The sequence below is a fragment of the Rana temporaria genome, chromosome 1, assembly GCF_905171775.1.
Source record: "Rana temporaria chromosome 1, aRanTem1.1, whole genome shotgun sequence".
Classification (NCBI taxonomy): domain Eukaryota; kingdom Metazoa; phylum Chordata; class Amphibia; order Anura; family Ranidae; genus Rana; species Rana temporaria.
Window position 1 is genome coordinate 184427340 of NC_053489.1, and position 18620 is coordinate 184445959.

The 18620-nt window shown below is 46.9% G+C and overlaps 1 protein-coding gene across 1 annotated transcript in view; it reads right to left on the bottom strand.

The window, feature by feature from the left end:
* Window positions 1-18620, bottom strand: part of KNTC1 (kinetochore associated 1) — a 552295-nt gene that overhangs the window by 433221 nt on the left and 100454 nt on the right. Inside the window, exons 19-24 of the mRNA XM_040347334.1 lie at window positions 11294-11359; window positions 11149-11210; window positions 10951-11062; window positions 9701-9844; window positions 7896-7952; window positions 7205-7306 (exon numbers count right to left, since the gene is read on the bottom strand). Of these exons, the coding sequence (XP_040203268.1) occupies window positions 7205-7306; window positions 7896-7952; window positions 9701-9844; window positions 10951-11062; window positions 11149-11210; window positions 11294-11359 (543 nt within the window). The remainder of the gene's footprint in view (window positions 1-7204; window positions 7307-7895; window positions 7953-9700; window positions 9845-10950; window positions 11063-11148; window positions 11211-11293; window positions 11360-18620) is intronic.

The following is an 18620-nucleotide window of genomic DNA, read 5'->3' on the forward strand; positions in this document are numbered from 1 at the left end:
TGTCCAGGGATGCCAGAAAGTCCCCCGGATGGAGGGCAGCAACCGAACTGATTCCATCTGGAACTTTCGCACCCTCACAAAGGATTGAGGGCCTTGAGGTCCAAGATTGGACGGACACCATCCTGTTTTTGGGACTACAAGCAGATTCGAATAGAATCCCTGAAACCGTTCCTCCAGTGGCACAGGTAAAATTACCCCGCACCTGAGCAAGTCTTGTACTGCTCCCATTAAGGCAGCAGCCCCCCCCCCCCCGAGGATGCTCACACTGGACCACCAGGGATGCCACTGGACCACCAGGGATGCAAAACACAGGTATGCCACCCTAGACCACCAGGGTGGCATCACTGATTGGCATCCATTAGTACAACACATACATTAGTGCCACCTATCAGTGCCCATCCGTGCCGCCTATCCGTTCCCATCCGTGGGCGCCTATCCGTTCCCATCCGTGGCGCCTATCCGTGCCCATCCGTGGCGTCTATCAGTGCCGCCTCATCAGTGCCCATCAGTGAAGGAGAAAACCGTACTTATTACAATGTTTTATAACATAACCGTTATTGCAGAAAATAAAAATCCCAGAGGTGATCAAATAGAATAATAGAGAAAGCTCCATTTGTGGGAACAAAATGATAAAAATGTAGTTTGGGTACAGTGTAGCATGATCGCGCAATTGTCATTCAAAGTGCAACAGCACTGAAAGCTAAAAATTTGTCTGGGCGGGAAGGTGTATAAGTGCCCTGTATGGAAGTGGTTAATAGTCATCCAGCGAGGTACCAAAAAGCCTCCCACCCATGAAAGGCAAATCTGTCAGCGTTTTCTTGGAAGCTTGGTCAGCTGACCAGCATTCCAGACAAATCAGGTGGTGCAAAACTACTGCAGATACAGAGGCTCTGGAGATCAAAGGGGCCGCATGCAGAGTGGCATCACAGACATACACAAGGCCCTGTACCAACTGGTCGGCCAGCCTCACACACTCAGGGGGAAGCTGATGCTCCTCCACTGTCTGGCGCAAAATCTTTGCCCATTCAGTTAGTGTCTGAGACACCAAAGTTGCAGCCAAGATAGGCTGCAACGCAGACCCAAGCATGGTGAACATGGAATGACTCACCGCTTCGGACCTTCTATTAGTAGGGTCCTTAAAGGCAGGGGTCCCCTCTACCGGGAGAGTGGTTACTTTATTTAGCAGAGAGACTGGGGGGTCCACGACCAGAGGAGAGGTCCATTTTTTCAAAAGGATAACGGACCACCATGCGCTGAGGGACCACAAAGGACTTCCCATTCCTTATCTATGAACTTATCAAAGAAAGTAACATAAGGAAAAACAGAGCACACAATCATTTTTTACAACCCCAAAAACGACATTGTTTAAAACAACGTTAAAAAATGCAGCATGTTCGATTTTTTTTTTACGTTTTTCCAGAACCTGAAAAATGATGTGAAGCCCACACACGATCATTTTAAATGACGTTTTTGAAAAACAACGTTTATTTCATGCTGAAAAATGATCGTGTGTACGCGGCATTAGAATCTCCCTCTCAAACACCATGCCGTCAGGGGGAAAAAGCCCGGATCGGGATGCAACACTGGTCTCTGGGAGAGAAGATCGCATCTGGACGGTAGATGCAAGGGAGGAGCCATCAACCACCTCCACAGGGTGGGGAACCATGCTCGCTTTGGCCACCAGGGAGCGATCAGAATAAGGCATCCTTTTGATCGGTATAGCTTCTGCAGTACCCGGGGAATGAGTGCCAGGGGAGGGAATGCATATGCCAAGGTGAACTCCCATTTCTGTGCTAGGGCATCTATCCCGTAGGCGTTCATCTCTCTGGTGAGAGAGAAGTATTTTTGGACTTTCCTGTTCTTCTTGCAGGCAAATAAGTATATTTCTGCTTTGCCAAAGTGTTGGCTTACCAGAGAAAACCTTGTTGTTCAGCTCCCACTCTCCCTGATGAATGGGCTGTCTGCTGAGGAAGTCTGCCTGAATGTTGAGGGACCCTCTTACATGTACTGCCAAAACTGAGAGAATGTTGTTCTCCACATCCTCCAGCATCTCCTGGGTCAGTTTCATCAGCCTGCTGGACCTTGTTTCCCCCCTGATGATTTAGGTAGGACACAGCTACTGCATTGTCTGAGAAGATCTGTACTTCCCTTCCTAGGACCTGGTCTTTGAAAAAGTTTAGAGCTTTTCCAACCGCTAACAGTTCCCTGAAATTGGAGGAAGCTTTGCTCTGCTCCCGGTCCCAAGGGCCCTGGGCGAAGATATCTCCTATATGAGCTCCCCAGGCGCTTGCGTCTGTAGTCAGAATCAATGGTTTCTGTTGGGTCCAGGATCGACCTTCTGAAAGGTTGTCTGCATTGAGCCACCAGTCTAGGGAGTCCCTTGCCTCTTCTAAAAGGGACACTTATGTCCAGGAATTCTCTTCTCCCATCCCAGGAGGAGAGAAGGAATCCCTGGAGTCTCTGGGAATGAAACTGGGCCCAGTGAACCGCTGGGATCCAGGATGACATAAGCCCCAGCACTCTCATCATGGTCCTTAGAGAGACCTCTTTGGTACCAAGTAGAGCGGAAACTGCTCTTTGTATTTTGGTGATCTTTTCTTGGGGTAGAAAGATCCTTTGGTTCACTGAGTGCACCCGGTACCCTAGGAACACCTTGGATTGTGCAGGATCTAGGGAGGATTTTTCTTTGCTGACCAGCCACTCTAGATATTCTAGTGTGGACAACACCTTGTCTCGGTCTGTCTGGAGCTGTTCCAAGACCGGACTGAAAATCAGCATGTCGTCCAAATTTGGGATCAAGGCTATACCCTGGAGGTGTAGGAATGACACCACCTCGGCCAGAATTTTGGTAAAAATTCTTGGACTGGCCGCTAGGCCGAAGGGGAGAGCCTTGAACTGCCAGTGTCGGACCCCCAGCCTCGTCTGCACTGCAAACCTCAGGAATTTCTGATAATTCGGGGAAATGGGAACATGCAGGTAAGCATCCTTTAGATCCAAAGTAATCATAAAGACCCCTTCTTGGAGGTGTCTTCTGACTGAGTAAATGCTCTCCATCCTGAATTTTTTGTAAACCAGATATCGGTTTAGTTTCCGTAGATTTATAATCAGCCGGAACTTTCCGGATGGTTTTAGTACCACAAATATGTGGGAGTAAAACCCCTGGCCGATTTGATCTCTTGGGACAGGAGTGATGACCTGCTGTTCCGCTAGTTGCTGGACACTCTCCAAAAGGCCCCTTGCTTTTGATGGATCTTTGGGGAGATGAGTCAGAATAAAGTTTTCTTGCCTTTACCGAATCCCCACTTTTTATTAGGTTCCTTCTTTCCCTTGAAAGTTTTTTTGAAGGGGGGCCTCGAAAAAATTTCTTGCCTTTATCTTTTTTGGATTTAGCAGGGAATTTTTTGCCCTTTTCTGTGGAACGAGCTAGAACTTGCTCTAAATCCGAACCAAAGAGCATGGATCCCTCAAAGGGAAACCCGCAAAGACGAGACTTGAATGTGAAATCCCCATCCCACGTCTTTACCCAAATAGCTCTTCTAGCCGAATTCAGAAGGGCTGCTGACTTGGCAGTTGTTATCACTGTCTCCACTGTAAATCTACGTGGCCACTGCCTTACTGACCAATTCCAGAGAATCTAATTTTGAGCCACATGGTCTATCAACCTATGGACGCATGAGTTTGCATTTCTGGCGACACAGGCGGCATCATTGGCGTCCCAAGCCCTACGAAGTAAGGTTTATGATTTCTTATCTATCGGATCCCGGATGTTCCCGGAATCTTCGAAGGACAGATCCGAACATTTGGATACCTGAGCTAACGAAGCATCCAGACGCGGAACTTTAAAAAAATCTGTTTTCTTCCTCCATTTTAAAGGGACACCTACGTTTACAGATTTTAAGTTTTAAAACCTTGCGCTCAGGTTCCTTCCACTCTCTTAAAATGATATCTTTAAGGGATTGGTGTACTGGAAAAGACTTGGCCTGCATCTTTGCCAGTCCCCTGTACAGTCTGTCCTGCGCTGAGACCCGAGTAGGTGGTGGCTGAAAATCCTCAGAGGCATAAATAGCCCAGAGGAGATCCTCCATGCCCTCCGCTGCAAAGAGGTGTCCCCCAGGTCAGGCCTCAGAGACTATCCTGGTCTACCATGCTAAATGCTCAGGGTACTTTGTGGGGGGAAAGGGAATAGGGCCACCCCAAACGCTCTTTCCCCCCTCCCCACTAGCCGAGTCACTCACCCCCTGCTGTCTGGGTTGCTCCGTCCTTCTCCATCCCCTTGCAGTTGCTCCACCACCGGAGGTATCGCTTGGGTAGGTGGAGCACACCGGATCGTGGACCCCCGCTCCGACACCGCTCCCGGTTTGAATATGCCGCGCGACCGGCGCCATTTTGCCATGGTCCGGCGCGCAGGAAGTGTTTCACTGCCATCCTGTGGGAAACACAATCAATAACTGAGGGACAGAGGGAAGAGTGGGGCCTTTTAAACTCTGTTGTTGATTGTGTTTCCTGTCAGGGGAGACCGTCATCTCAGGCGTGCCGTCCTGGAAGATGACTGGAGAAAATTCAATAGAGAAAAGCAGGCACACTAAAAATGGTGCTGGAAAAATGGCGCCTGAGCACCGCGATGTGGACAGCCCCTGGGCGGGGCTGTTCAACTCTGTTAAAGTTACATGTATTTAAATAACTAACATGTCTTATATAAGCATCCTACGTCGGCTGTCAAGCTTGGAGGGGGGCTGTCACAGCCCTTCCCTCTGTCCAGGGGCACGCGGCAGGGTTGCCCTCTCTCTCCGGCCCTTTTCGCCATTGTGATGGAGCCGCTGGCGGAGGCCCTACGCACCTCCCTGCACATCAGGGGCCTGCGCGTCGGCTGGCTGGAGGAGAGGGTCGCCCTGTATGCGGACGACCTCCTTCTCTTCCTCAACGATGCAGACTCCTCACTCACGGGGGCATTGCAGATCCTGAACTCCTTCTCAGCTGTCACAGGCCTCAGGGTTAACTGGTCTAAATCTCTTTTGTTCCCTATAGACCCCGCAGCCCGCACCACCGCCCCCTCCGATATACCCCTACAATGGGTTGAGAGCTTCAAATACCTTGGAGTGGTGATCTCGAGGCAGGCTTCAGATTTTTTGCCCCTAAATCTATCCCCTGTGGTTCGGGAGACACGGCTGAGACTGAAGGCATGGGAGTCACTCCCCTTATCATTGCTCGGTCGGATAAATCTCATAAAAATGAAAATCCTGCCCAAATTTATTTACTTACTCCGTCAGTCTCCGCAGTGGATTCCTAAATCCTTTTTCACCCGGCTGCATAGCCTCTTCGCCTCCTTTATCTGGGGGACCCAGTCCCCCAGGTACGGATGATCAACGTTAACACGCCCGTCCTCCCAGGGAGGACTGGCGTGCCCTGACCTACATAAATATTTCCTGGCCGCCCAACTAGTTACAGCGGCCTGGTGGCTTACTCCCGATACGACAAACCCTGCCACCATGGTTGAGGTGGCGGTGGTAAAATCGTTAGAAGCGCTGAAATTTTTTCTTTTTCGCGGTCCCAAGGCCCCATACTCATTGACCCCCTCCATGCGCACCACGATTCGTGCTTGGGGGGCGGGACTTAGGATTGAAAGATACCCTAAACATGCACTCTCTCCAGCTGCCCCCTTATGGTTGAACCCCACCATTGAGCACATTTACAAATTGCCTGAACCCCATGCTTGGACCAAATTTGGTGTAAAAACAGTGGCCCAGGTGGTCTCCAGTCAGTCTCTGGCCCCACTCCCCAAACTGATTTCGGACTTCAACATCCCGCGGAGTTATTTTTTTAGATATTTACAGCTCTCCCATGCCTTCGGTCATCAATTCTCCAGTTCTCCTCCTCAGATCGTCCAGTCCTCCTTAGAGACCCTCCTCAGGTCAGGGTGTGCAGACAAACCCACCTCGCGACTGTACTCTCACTTAATAATGACCTCCCTCCCTACTCTGGAAAAACTCAGAAACAAATGGCTACACGACATTCCTGACTTTGACAATGACGATTGGGACGACATATGGGACTTCCCTTTCAGATCCCTGGTCTCCCTGAGAGACCGACTAATACAGTTCAAGATGGCTCACCGCGCATACATTACACCGCACAGGTTGCACAAAATGAACCCCGCCTCCCCCCCGGGGTGTTGGCGTTGTGGTACAGTACCAGGTGACTTTAACCACATTTTTTGGACCTGCCCAGCCATTGTTGATTACTGGAAGGAGATATTACAGGTCATTACGGAGGTCACCACTATATCGCTTCAACCCTCCATGGCAGTGTGTATACTAGGTCTCATAGAACAACTGATTCCCACTGTGGCAGGTCGCACTCTGGTCGGGTTGCTTCTCTTTTATGCCCGCAAGGCCATAGCCCTTAGCTGGCGTAAACCTACTCCTTCTCCTCTCTCCCTGTGGAAGCAATTGGTCAACAACAGCCTGCCTCTTTACAAAGATTGCTATGCTAATAGGGGTTGCCCTCAAAAATATGATAAGGTTTGGTCCAAATGGCTGGCGGATCCTTCCACAGCCGCAGACCCAAACTCCACTTAATTCTTTGTTCCCCGATGTTGTATAGGATCCTACGACTTTAATGTATCGCGTGTCTCTGAGCTACAGGGGCTTTTTGTCCCCCCCCCCCTTTTTTTTTTTTTTTGCCCGGAGTTGTCCTTCTACCCGTGAACAATGGCCCGCTGAGACCATTGTGATGACTTGAGCTCCCCACCTTATTTTATGTAACCAGATTGCTTCAAATCATATTTCGGTATGTACCTTAGCCAATTTTTGTCATGACCAATGTCTGTTGTTTTCTTCGTTCTGTTGAATGTTTTAAAATTCAATAAACAGATTTACAAAAAAAAAAAAAAAAAATAATAACCAACATGTCTGCCTAGTTCTCTAATAGACGGAACATAATCCACTTGTCAAGACTAAGGGAGCTGTGTCCGTCCATGGACGAAAAGAAAAAAGATGTTTTGAGCAGACGGGCATATCCGAGTCCATTAGTATCTTTATAGATGTACAAGAAATTTATATGAGGAAGGGAATTCTTATGTTCTATAGTAAAATAATCAGTAATATAACCTTTGTTTCAAATTGCTTTGGTGTCCACCATAAAAGCAGAGCAGATACATTTATATATAATCAAAAAGGAGTAATACAAACTGTGGAGTTTTACTCACCAGAGGGATCCAAAGCCAAGAAGAGGCAATGCCAAGCTCTGCTGGATTTTTTGATGTAAAATATACTTCTGCCATTTCATAACCGTTTTCTGGCCAGTTGGCCTTTAAAAAACAGAATTTTGGAAAGACAACAGCTTTAATTCATTTGAGAGGAAGGGTTTTTTAGTTTTAAAATGTTCATACAAACTGCCAACCTGTCTTTAAATATAGTGCAAGGGAAATACGGAGCATGAGAGCAGGGCTTAGCACTGGGTTCTGGTTTACCACACAAATGCAGTACAAAAACCAAAAACCTCTGAAAACCAAAGACAAGCTTAAAATGTAAGTTCACCTTGGTCGAAAATCTGTAAGGTAAACTTACACTGGACCCCCTCACCCCATCCCACCAACCTGGAGTCCAGCGATCCCTCACACTGACAGCTCATATCGCCGCTGTACTGGTCCAGGGATTCGACCAATTAGAATGCGCCTAAATGTACCTCCTGACGAGGTACGTTTTGGAGTTTAAGATGTGGGGGGTTTCTGAACCCGGGATCAGTGTAGGGCGTCCTATGTAAGCTCACCCTACAGGTTTTTTTTTTTGTAAAGGTGAACTTACCCTTTTAAGCAGAAATTTACTCATAACAACTTGTTAAGAAAACACAAATAAAGTTCTTTAGCAAGGAACACGTACATTACATTTTAGACTCACTTTATCAGTTAGTTCTAGAGACCGTGCTCTATGTTCCAGCCATTTTGCAATAATTTTCTACAGGGGAAATAATCAACAATTTAGTACAATTTTATGCCAGTGTTTAAAAGATTTAAAAAAATTATCAACAAAAACCCCTACCCACATCACCCTACTGTCACCTCCTGTTTATTGTGTGCTAAATTTGATCATCTATCACATGGTGAAGTTCTACTTTCACTGTAGGAATTCCACTCCTAATCTTTTCCCAGCAAGATCCCACCTCCAACATACAGTTGGTGTTTTTCTAACGTATCCCTCGGCCAGCACACACACAATTTCTAGTAGAAGTAATCGGATTGCCCATCAGTAAACAGCCGGGTGAAGGAAAGAAGGAAGGACGGAAAAAAAAAAGTATAATCTATGACTTGCTTTAATATCGTATTTCCACTGCCCCCGATTCAAAAGTAATATCAACTGCCCCTCAAACATTCTCTGACAACATTGCCCTGCACCATCTCCTAGGTTCACAGACTTCATGACACAGTCCCTGCCAATAAGCTGCTTTAATTTTCGTGTCTCTATTCCAATGAAACATTCCTCCTGTTTACAGTCCACGGTACTACTGACATTTCTAGACAACCTCTACCGTCCTGGAATAACCAGATTCAATTTTAGCAGGCCAATTTCATGGACGCCGATGCTGACCTTTATTCCCCCCAGTAAAAAAAAAAAAACTCTGGGGTGGATTTACTAAAACTGGGGAATGCAACATCAGGTGCAGCTCTGCAAAGAAACCAACCAGTTTCCTTTTTTTGCTAAAGCCTAAAATAGAAGTACAGTGGAACCTCGGATTACAAGCAAAATCCGTTCCAGAAGAATGCTCGTAATCCAAAGTACTCGCCTATCAAAGCAAGTTTCCCCATTTAAGTCAATAGAAATTAAAAAAATTAGTTCCGCATTGACTTCAATGGCATGCAATACCGCATGCGGCCAGAGGCGGGGTGCGCCGGAGAGCCTCGGAAATGACCGAAAAGGCCCGAGGACACCTCGGCAAGACTTTGTTCCAGAGATTTGCCGAGGTCAGCCGAGCTGTCCTTGGGCCTTTCCGTGCATTTCCGAAAAAGCGCCCATCGCCTGCGATCGGTGCCGCACGGCTCTGGGGCCCCCCACCTCAGGCCAAACGCGGTATTGCAAACCACTTTGGCCTGACTTGTGCTCGCGTTGTGAGACAACACTCGCAAACAAAGTTACGATTTTTAAAAATACGGTGCTCGTATTGTGAAACGCTCGTTAACCACGTTACTCGCGATCCGAAGTTCCACTGTATAGCCAATGCTTTTTTTTTTTTGCCGTACTACCCCTATGGATCACAGAAGTGCACTGCTGTGACCCATTTACAACCTCCAGCAGGGTAAAGCCCGCTGTTAGCTGCCCTCACAGAGCTGATCCAGGCTCTAAAAGGATCCTGATTAGCTGCTCGGGATCCACAAAGATGCCTGGACCAGCAGCTTGCTCGGCCTCTCAGAGCCGCTGAGAGCCCAAACCAGCCACCCATCCCCTCCACAGCTCCTAGCGGATCGGATGCTGCACCCACCTAGGCAAGTATATATGTGTATTTATTTTATTCCCAAACTTTTTTTTGTAACTTTGTTACATCACCTTACCCATTGCCAATTAATTTTGAGAATTCTAGATAAAGATCTGTAAAGTTTGCTTAAAGGTTTGAAATGTATGGAAGGGTTTCTCAACACAAAAAAAGGAGTTTACCTCTAAGCAATGGTTCTGTAACATAACATATTACTATGAAAGACTCAATAACATACGTGTCCTTTTGGCACAATTCTTCTCACAAATGGAACCAATATGTTTTTAAACCAGAGGCACAATTCTTGTGAAGGGATATTTGCAGGAATTATGCTAAGAAGCTTTTCAAGAAACTTCTCATCAAATTTGCTTTCAAATTCTGCCTATGGGAAAAAAAAAAAAAAAAAAAAAAAAATTTATTCCAGGTACTTATATAGCGCCGTCAATTTGCACAGCGATATACATTGTACATTCACATCAGTCCTTACCCTCAAGGAGCATTCAACCCAAGTTAAGTGCCTCTCCTACTTACTGCAACACTAGCTGAGCTGTCGAGGTTACATTCCCTCGAAATTACAGGGCATAGCATTATTACTCATGCTACTTTTCATTCCTGAAATTCAACTTTAGAGCCCACCTTTACCTTGTTGAGGTTCAGTAACCTTTTTTTAGTGGCAACCCTACGCACTTGTGTTGCACTGCAATGCACGGTAACACAATTTTCTTCTTTCTATGTTTAAACCATGGAGGAAAGGGACAAAACCCACTCATGCTTTCTATAGTTTGTAAACCTACTGGAAAGGACTCCCATAATGACGTAATGTGGGGACACACATACTTCAGAAAAATTGAGACAGGTTAGAACATTTATCAGATTATTGATGTCTGTCTTCCTATCTCAGTGACAGCTCCCTTATTTCTTTACCTTGAATTCTGACTAGCAATTGGAGCTGAAAGCACATACATTATTTTATAAATAAACAGCAAGAAACTGCTACAAGGAGTTGACAAATTTAAAGGAGGATTTAATCTTTTGCAAAAACAAATAAATGCACTCATGCGGCGAAAAGCAAAAGCGTGCGTTTATAATCTTTGTTTTCGTTGATGCCTGCTAAAAAGTACAATGTTGATCAGTGAATCGTGGGTGCAATGTTCTGACTCCAGAGGATTCTTCCTACAACACAGGTCTGTACCATGGTCTGGACCTTCAATTATGGAGCTGAAGCAAGTATCAATAGACTACAAGTGAGGTGACGTCAATGGACTTGGGCTTCACTGAACTCCAAATCCCTCTGCAAGGGTCTTTTCATTTACAAATCTGACAGGAGCCAGCTGGCAGCAGAAACCTGAGATTCTGTAACGAATGAGGGAAATGGGTGGGTGGAGGGGGGGAGCTGCAGATGTAAATATGGGAGTAACATGAAACATGATTATTAGGATGGACTTGGCTTTTAAATATAGTTACATTAAATACTGCAATCTAGTTTACCTGATGTCTCAGCCACAGGTACTGTGCACACGACAAATTTACTTCCTCCAATTGATAGAAGATGTCTTTTAGCACATCACTGTTGTTTAAAAACTCTATCCATGCAATTCCACTTAAGCAAGGAAGAAAAACAAAAAACAGTAAAGCTAAATGCTGCCCTTTTATTATGCATCTATAGTCTAAGGTCCAAATACTAACCTGAATTTATCTGGTCCAAAAGCACCATAAAAACTAGCCAATCTGGCCTGTGCTCTTAGTACCTAAAATGTTTAATAATAATATAAGAACATCTCAATGAATCGCTACATAAATACAATTTACTATAAAATATCCAAATCATTACATCGATGATGGAAATGGGAATATCATCTGAAGTTACTGGTAAAGCCTTGTCCTCCCTTTTCTGAATCTGAAAGGAAGAAAAAGATTCAGCTACCAGAGTGAAAAAAAATGTAATCAAGTCCATGTACTTTTTTTTCAAACTCGCTTTATTGGATAAAAAAGGAAAAAATATACATGTTACACAAATGCAAGAACATCTCAATAGTCAAAATCTTGTCCAACGACAAGGCATATACAGAAAATAGACAAATGGGAAGTACTGTAACAAGTATACACAGTACTTTTGATCTTTTTTCAAATATTCAAATGAAGTATAAATCTATTTTTTATATGTCTTCGCGGGAATAGTCGAAACATGCAGCAAGAAAAAGGCAGACTTCTTAGGAATCTCATAGTCAATAACTTTGTGTGTGATATGCTGTACTTCTTTCCAGAAGTGTGTCATCTTAGGCCAAGACCAGAATATGTGGAGCAATATTCCCTCTCCCTTCTGGCCCCACCAACAGTGATCAGCATCATTGGGGTAAAATTTATGTAACATCCGAGGAGTATTACACCACCTCGTCAAAATCTTAAAGTTTGTTTCCTGAATGTTTGTACAGATAGGTGATTTTAATGAGAACCTAATAATGTTTTGTTGTTGGTTTAGACCCCATTCACACCTGGGCGTTTTGTAGCTTGAAGTCTGAAGCAACAAAACGCTGGAGGGGAAAAAAATCTATTATTCTCTATGGAGATGGTTCACATCTCCACTACAAAACGCCTGAAGCCAGAAGTTCAAAAACGCCTGAAGCTCAAACAAGTTCGGGATTTTTTTTTAGGCAGATTTGGGCGTTTTTCTGTTTTTAACATTGGTGACCCTAGACCTGTCCAAATTTGCGACAAAAAGCGGTAAAAAAACACTGCAAAAATCGCGGCAAAAACCGCCGCAAATATCGCAACAAAACGTGGTAAAAAACGCTGCAAAAATGCGATTTAGGTCCACTTCCCATTTACTTATACAGGGTAGATAGGGTTGTCTGGGGGGAGAAATAAATAAATTAAATTATAGGTCTGAACAGTATTTCTCAAAAGTAGTCAAATATCTACCGAACCCTTGCGGACTTGCTAAAGAGCAAAATAAATGATGACGTTGAAGAGCATTCCAAAATGTTAGCCAGGAGGGAACTGTGTCCTCCATTAAAGATGTCATAGTAGGCCAGTGTTTTGCAGCCAGAAATTGGGAAGCCTGAAAACGATCGGCTTGGCGTAGGGCCCGAAAAAACACTGGTCATGAAGGCCTGGAAAAAAGTTTGACAGGATTGGGAATAAGGGTGAATGTTTAGTAAAAAATTATGCTTGTGTAAAGAGGTGCCAGCATATACAGACGGTGGGTCCTAATAGAGGGTGTGACTTTAAGGCAGGCAGGAGAGCATCATAGCACCACAGAGCACTCTTCAATGAAATATCTGTTTGAGCTTGTTCAATTTGTGCCCATAGTTTGGCGGTGTAGTGACGACGCCAATCTACAAGTCTACCTAGATGTACTGCCTGGTGGCATTTCAAGACATCTGGAAGTGCCTGCCAACCTTTTTGTGATGCATCTTCAGACCTGTCACGTAACTCCCGGCCGCTCTAATACTCCGATCCAGGGCTACAGCAGGAGGAGCTGAGATCTCCCTCCGACGCTGTATGGTCATGTCACTGGCAAGCTGGCCACTCAGCCCCTTCCACTGTAGCCCTGGATCGAAATAGGAGAATGTCCGGGAGTCACGTGAGCGGCCTGAAGATGCATCACAAAAAGGTATTTAGAGACTTTGTTTCTAACAATTACACAGTGCAGGATGGCAGCTTAAAAGAGGGGCTGGCAACAATTTTTTTTACATTTTGTTTTTTTTTACCAACAGCATCGGGGGGGGTTGTTAGGACAGAGACGCAGACTCGCGAGCTGACAGGCAGGGAGGGGAGAGTGGAGATGAGAGCTGCAGATGACAAAGGCATGTAAACTGACCACGGTGTCAGGGCTCAGCAGTCATTATAAACCTTGGTCAGTTTACAGGGGGGAGAGCAGAAACAGGTAGGATCAGCCAGGTTTTTTAGAACTTCCAGAGGGGAAGGTTAGACAGCACAAGCACTGTGCTATTTAACCTGCTATTACAAGCAAACAGGATCTCCCTTTTTTATTGTATTTTTTTTGGTTGCAAACATTTTAACGCGGAGGTCCACCCCCGAAATATTTTTTTTTTAAATCCAGCAGCTACAAATACTGCAGCTGCTGCCTTTTAAAAAATGGACACTTACCTCTCCAGCGTGCCCGCGATGTCGGCAGACGAGGCTGAGCAATCGCACGGTCCTCCGATGCTGCTGCCGCCGCCGCCATGGTCGGTGAGGCCTTGCGGGTTCCTTGCCCGGTTCCTTACTGCACATGCGCGAGAAACGTGGCACACCGTCACTGGTCCCGGCTCTCTCCTGGGAACACTGTATTTCCCCAGGAGACAGCAGGGGGGATGGGAAGTGGTGTAGACTCCCCCCTGAAAGGTGCCAACTGTGTCACCAGAGGGGGGGGTTCCGAAAAGCAGAAGTTCAATTTTTGGGTGGAACTCCGCTTTAACCACTTAAGGACCCGCTCATGTACATATACGTCGGTACTTTAAAGATGGATATCTCGGTAACGGCAGCAGCTGCCGCCACAACCGAGATATCCATCTTTTCTTTGAGCGGTCCTGTAAACGATAACTGTGGTCTCCGCTGCGAATTCGCCGCGATATCACCGCTATCGGCGGTGGGAGAGGGCCGCCGATAACCGGAGCCGTCAGCAGCGGCGGAGGCGATCGGGTCCTGTCCCCTGCTCGGCTGTGATACGAGTGAGGGCAAGATGGCCCCCACTCGTCTCCATAGCATAGCAGGGCGGAAGCGTCGTCAAAACGTCACTTCCCCCCATGTTTCTTAAAGTGAAATTTTCTTTTTCTTTTTTTTTTGCACTTTAGTCTAAATATGGGATCGGAGGTCTTTTTGACCCCAGATCTCATATTTAAGAGGACCTGTCATGCTTTTTTCTATTACAAGGGATGTTTACATTCCTCGTAATAGGAATAAAAGTGACCGTTGTTTTTATTTTTTTTTAGTGTAAAAATGAATAAAATAAATAAAAATAAATAAGAAAACAAAGATTATTATTTTTTTTTTTAAAGTGCCCCGTCCCAACGAGCTCGCACGCAGAAGCAAACGCATACATGAGTAGCGCCCGCATATGAAAACGGTGTTCAAACCGCACAAGTGAGGTATCACCGCGATTGTTAGAAAGCGAGCAATAATTCTAGCCCTAGACCTTCTCTAACTCAAAATATACAACCTATAGAATTTTTTAAACGTCGCCTATGGAGATTTTTAAGGTAAAAAGTTTGACGCCATTTCACGAGCAGGCGCAATTTTGAAGCGTGACATGTTGGGTATCATTTTACTCGGCGCAACATTATCTTTCACAATATAAAAAAAAAATGGGCCAACTTAACTGTTGTCTTATTTTTTAATTGAAAAAGTGATTTTTTCCCCAAAAAGTGCGCTTGTAAGACCACTGGGCAAATACGGTGCGACAAAAAGTATCGCAACGAACGCCATTTTATTCTCTAGGGTGTTAGAAAAAATATATATATAATGTTTGGGGTTTTAAGTAATTTTCTAGCAAAAAAACCTGGTTTAAGCTTGTAAACACCAAATCTGAAAAACAGGCAAGGTCCTTAAGTGGTTAAAGCGGTTGTATACCCGCAAAAAATAGGATTTTTGTACTCACCGTAAAATCCATTTCTCTGGGTTCATGGACGGACACAGCAGCAATTGACCTTAGGGTTATATCCGCTTCCTTCAGGAGAGTTTAGGCAGAAACAAAGCACTTTAAGTGTGAACAACACTTTCCTGAGTGCAGCTCCTCCCAGGGGGCGTGGTTCCCCAGGTATAACACACACCCTGCTCTAGCAGCTTCCAGTTCGTAACAAGCAGTACAAACAAAGGAGGGGTGGGTGCTGTGTCCGTCCATGAACTCCGAGAAATGGATTTTACGGTGAGTACAAAAATCCTATTTTCTCTTCCGTTCATGGACGGACACAGCAGCAATTGACCTTAGTGACATCCCCAAGCAGTGTCAAAAAAATTCGAGGGGTGGGAAAAAACACTGCAAATTAAGCTTCACCCCAAACAAACCAGAGTGCCTCAATGGAGGAACTTCAACCTTAAACAGCTGCCTGCAAAAACTTGCGGCCAAAGGAGGCATCCGAAGATGCACTCACATCCACCTTGCAAAACTTGAAAAGGTGTGGGTTGACGACCAGGTCGCTGTCTTACACACCTGTAAAACAGACGCTTGATGGCGGAAAGTCCAAGAGGGATCAATCGCCCTGGTCGAATGCGCCGTAACCAAAAAGGGAGGCGCCCGCGCCTTTTAGGGCATAGGCCTGGAGCACAACCCGTCTGCTCCACCTGAAAAATGGAGGCCAACGACCACCAGACCTTTTTTAGGACCAGTCACTAACACGAACAGTGAGTCCGATCTCCGGAACGGAGCCATAGCAGACAAGTACACCCGTAGGGCTCGCACCACGTCCAAGGAAAGTAACGTGGCCTCCTTCGAGTTCTCAGGCTGAGGACATAAGCATAGTAAACCCAATGTCCTCATTAATGTGAAAAGCCGAAACAACCTTTGAAAGGAACGATGGCTGCGGCCGCAGCACCACCTTACCCTTGTGTAAAAGAGCCTTGTAAGACAAGGGCGCCAGATCCCAAACTCGTCTGACCGAAGGAATGGCTGCAAGGAAGACCACCTTCTGGGACAGAGTCAACAGAGGAATCTCCCGAGTGTCCTCAATCGGAGCCCTTTGAAGCACAGAGAGGGCCGAATTCAAGTCCCACGGAGGCAGTGGAGGACGCACAGGAGGGGCCACATGCCTGACCCCCTGTACAAACGTACGCACTAGGGAGTGCGTCGCCAACGGCCGCTGAAAATAAACAGCCAAGGCTGAAATCTGACCCATAACCGTACTTAAGGCGAGAGCCTGATCCACTCCACGCTGTAAGAACAGCAAAATCCGGGACAGCACGTATGTGCGGGGGTGCCATTTTACATCTGCACACGTAGAGATGTAGGCCTTCCACGTACGATGGCAAACCCTACATGAAGTAAACTTCTGTGCAAGTAGCATGGTAGAGATCTCAGAGTCCGAAGGACCTCGGTCCTTCAGCACCTGGCTCCCAACAGCCATGCCGTTAAAGCCAGCGACTGTAAAGCAGGGTGAGAAAAATCAGACCCTGCGACAGAAGATCTACTCTCAGGGGTAGAAGCCAAGGGACGTCTGCCACCAGACGCACCAGGTCCCCGTACCAGGAACGGCGCGGCCAATCCGGAGCGACCAGGATTGTTGATAACCCCTCCGCTTCCACTCTGCGCAACAGGCGAGGGAGAAGCTCCAGAGGAGGGAAAGCGTAGACTAGGCGATAGTGACCCCACGGTGCCACCAAAGCGTCTGACGCGTCCGCCGAAGGGTCTCTTGACCTGGACACAAAACGTGACATCTTCCGATTGAGACGGGACGCCAGAAGGTCCACGCCTGGAGTGCCCCTCTGAACCTTTTCCGGGTGCAACGACCATTCTCCCTGGTCCAGTGTTTGGCGACTTAGGTAGTCGGCTTGTCAACTCTGCACCCCCAGAATGCACACGGCCGACAGAGCCGGAACGTACCTTGTGGCTCACCAGAGAATGTGTGCAACCTCTGCCGCTGTGGCTGAGCTTCGCGTGCCCCCTTGATGGCAGACATACGCCACGGCCGAGGTGTTGTCGGACTGGATCCTGACCGAACGGTCCTGCAGACCCAGAGACCACTTGGGAGAGCCGCAGCCTGATAGCCCGGAGCTCCAGGACATTGATTGGCAGACGGGACTCCACCGCCCCTGGGCTGACTGGACACTCCAGAACGCCCCCAGCCGGAGAGGCTGGCATCCGTCGTAACCACTGTCCGATAGCACGGCAGGAATAATTTCCTAATCCGAAGCACCGGAGATGTCAGCCACCACACTAGGGAGGACCTGACCAGGCGACTCACCCAAATCTGGTAATCCAGAGACGAAGGGAGCTTGTCCCAACGTGACAGAATCTCTTTCTGGAACACTCGAGTGTGAAATTGGGCATACGGAAACGCCTCGAAAGAGGCTACCATGGGACCCAGAATTCTCTTGCAAATGCGAAGCGAGGACCACATCTGGGTCGCTAACCGCTGCACCGCAGATTGCAGTATCTGGAGTTCTTCCTTCGAGAGAAAAACTCGCTTCTGAGGAATCGAGGACCAACCCCAGGTATTCCAGTCGCTGAGAAGGTACCAACATTGACTTCTGGACATTCAGTAGCCACCTGAATCTTTTGGAGGGGCTGGCAGGTGATGGACCATCCTCTCCTAAGACTGAGCTTAAAAAAGCTCTCAGGAGAAGGTCGTCCAGGTATCCTACAAAAGCGATTCCGCGCTGCCTTAGCAGGGCCAGAATCTGAGCGATCACCATTGTGAAAACTTGTGGTGCTGAAGCCAGGCCGAAGGCCACAAACTGAAAATGGTCCTCTTCGACCGCAAAACGCAGAAAACTCTGGTGTTTTGCGCGTATGGGAATATGCAGGTACACGTCCTGAGTACCCAAGGACGCCCCAAAGTCCCCCTGATGGAGAGCCGCCACTACAGAGCGAACAATTTCACCCTGAACCTTTGCACTTTGACAAAGGAGTTAAGGGCCTTAAGGTCCAGGATTGGACGGACCCCTTCCTTTTTTGGGGACTACAAACAGATTGGAGTAAAAACCCCTGAAACCGTTCCCTTGAAGGAACCGGTATAATCACTCCCCTGACCAGCAGATCCTGACCAGCCCCTGACAGGGCCACCCGGCGTACCGGAGGAAGCTGGAAGGAAAAATCTGTTTGGTGGACAAGAGAGAAACTATCTTGTACCCCGAGGACATTACCTCGCAAACCCAGCAAAACCGGTCTCACTGCCGACCCCACTACTGTAAACATGGAGCGGGCCACAGCCTCAGCTCTCCTATCTCCGCAGATAGGAGAGCTGAGGCTGTGGTCCGCTGAACCCATAAAGGCAGGAGCCCCTTCCACAGGCAACGTGGTAGACTTGTTCAGTCTGGACACAGGGGGGTCCGCTGACGGAGGTTTTTTTTTTTTTTTTAAGTCTTCATCAAGAGGATAACGGACCGCAAAGTATTTTGGTACATCAAAAACTTTCTGCGGCCGATCCCATTCCTTGTATAATATTTTGTCCAGGTATGGAACACAAGGAAACACTTTTGCGGTGCGGGGCAGCGTGCGGAAC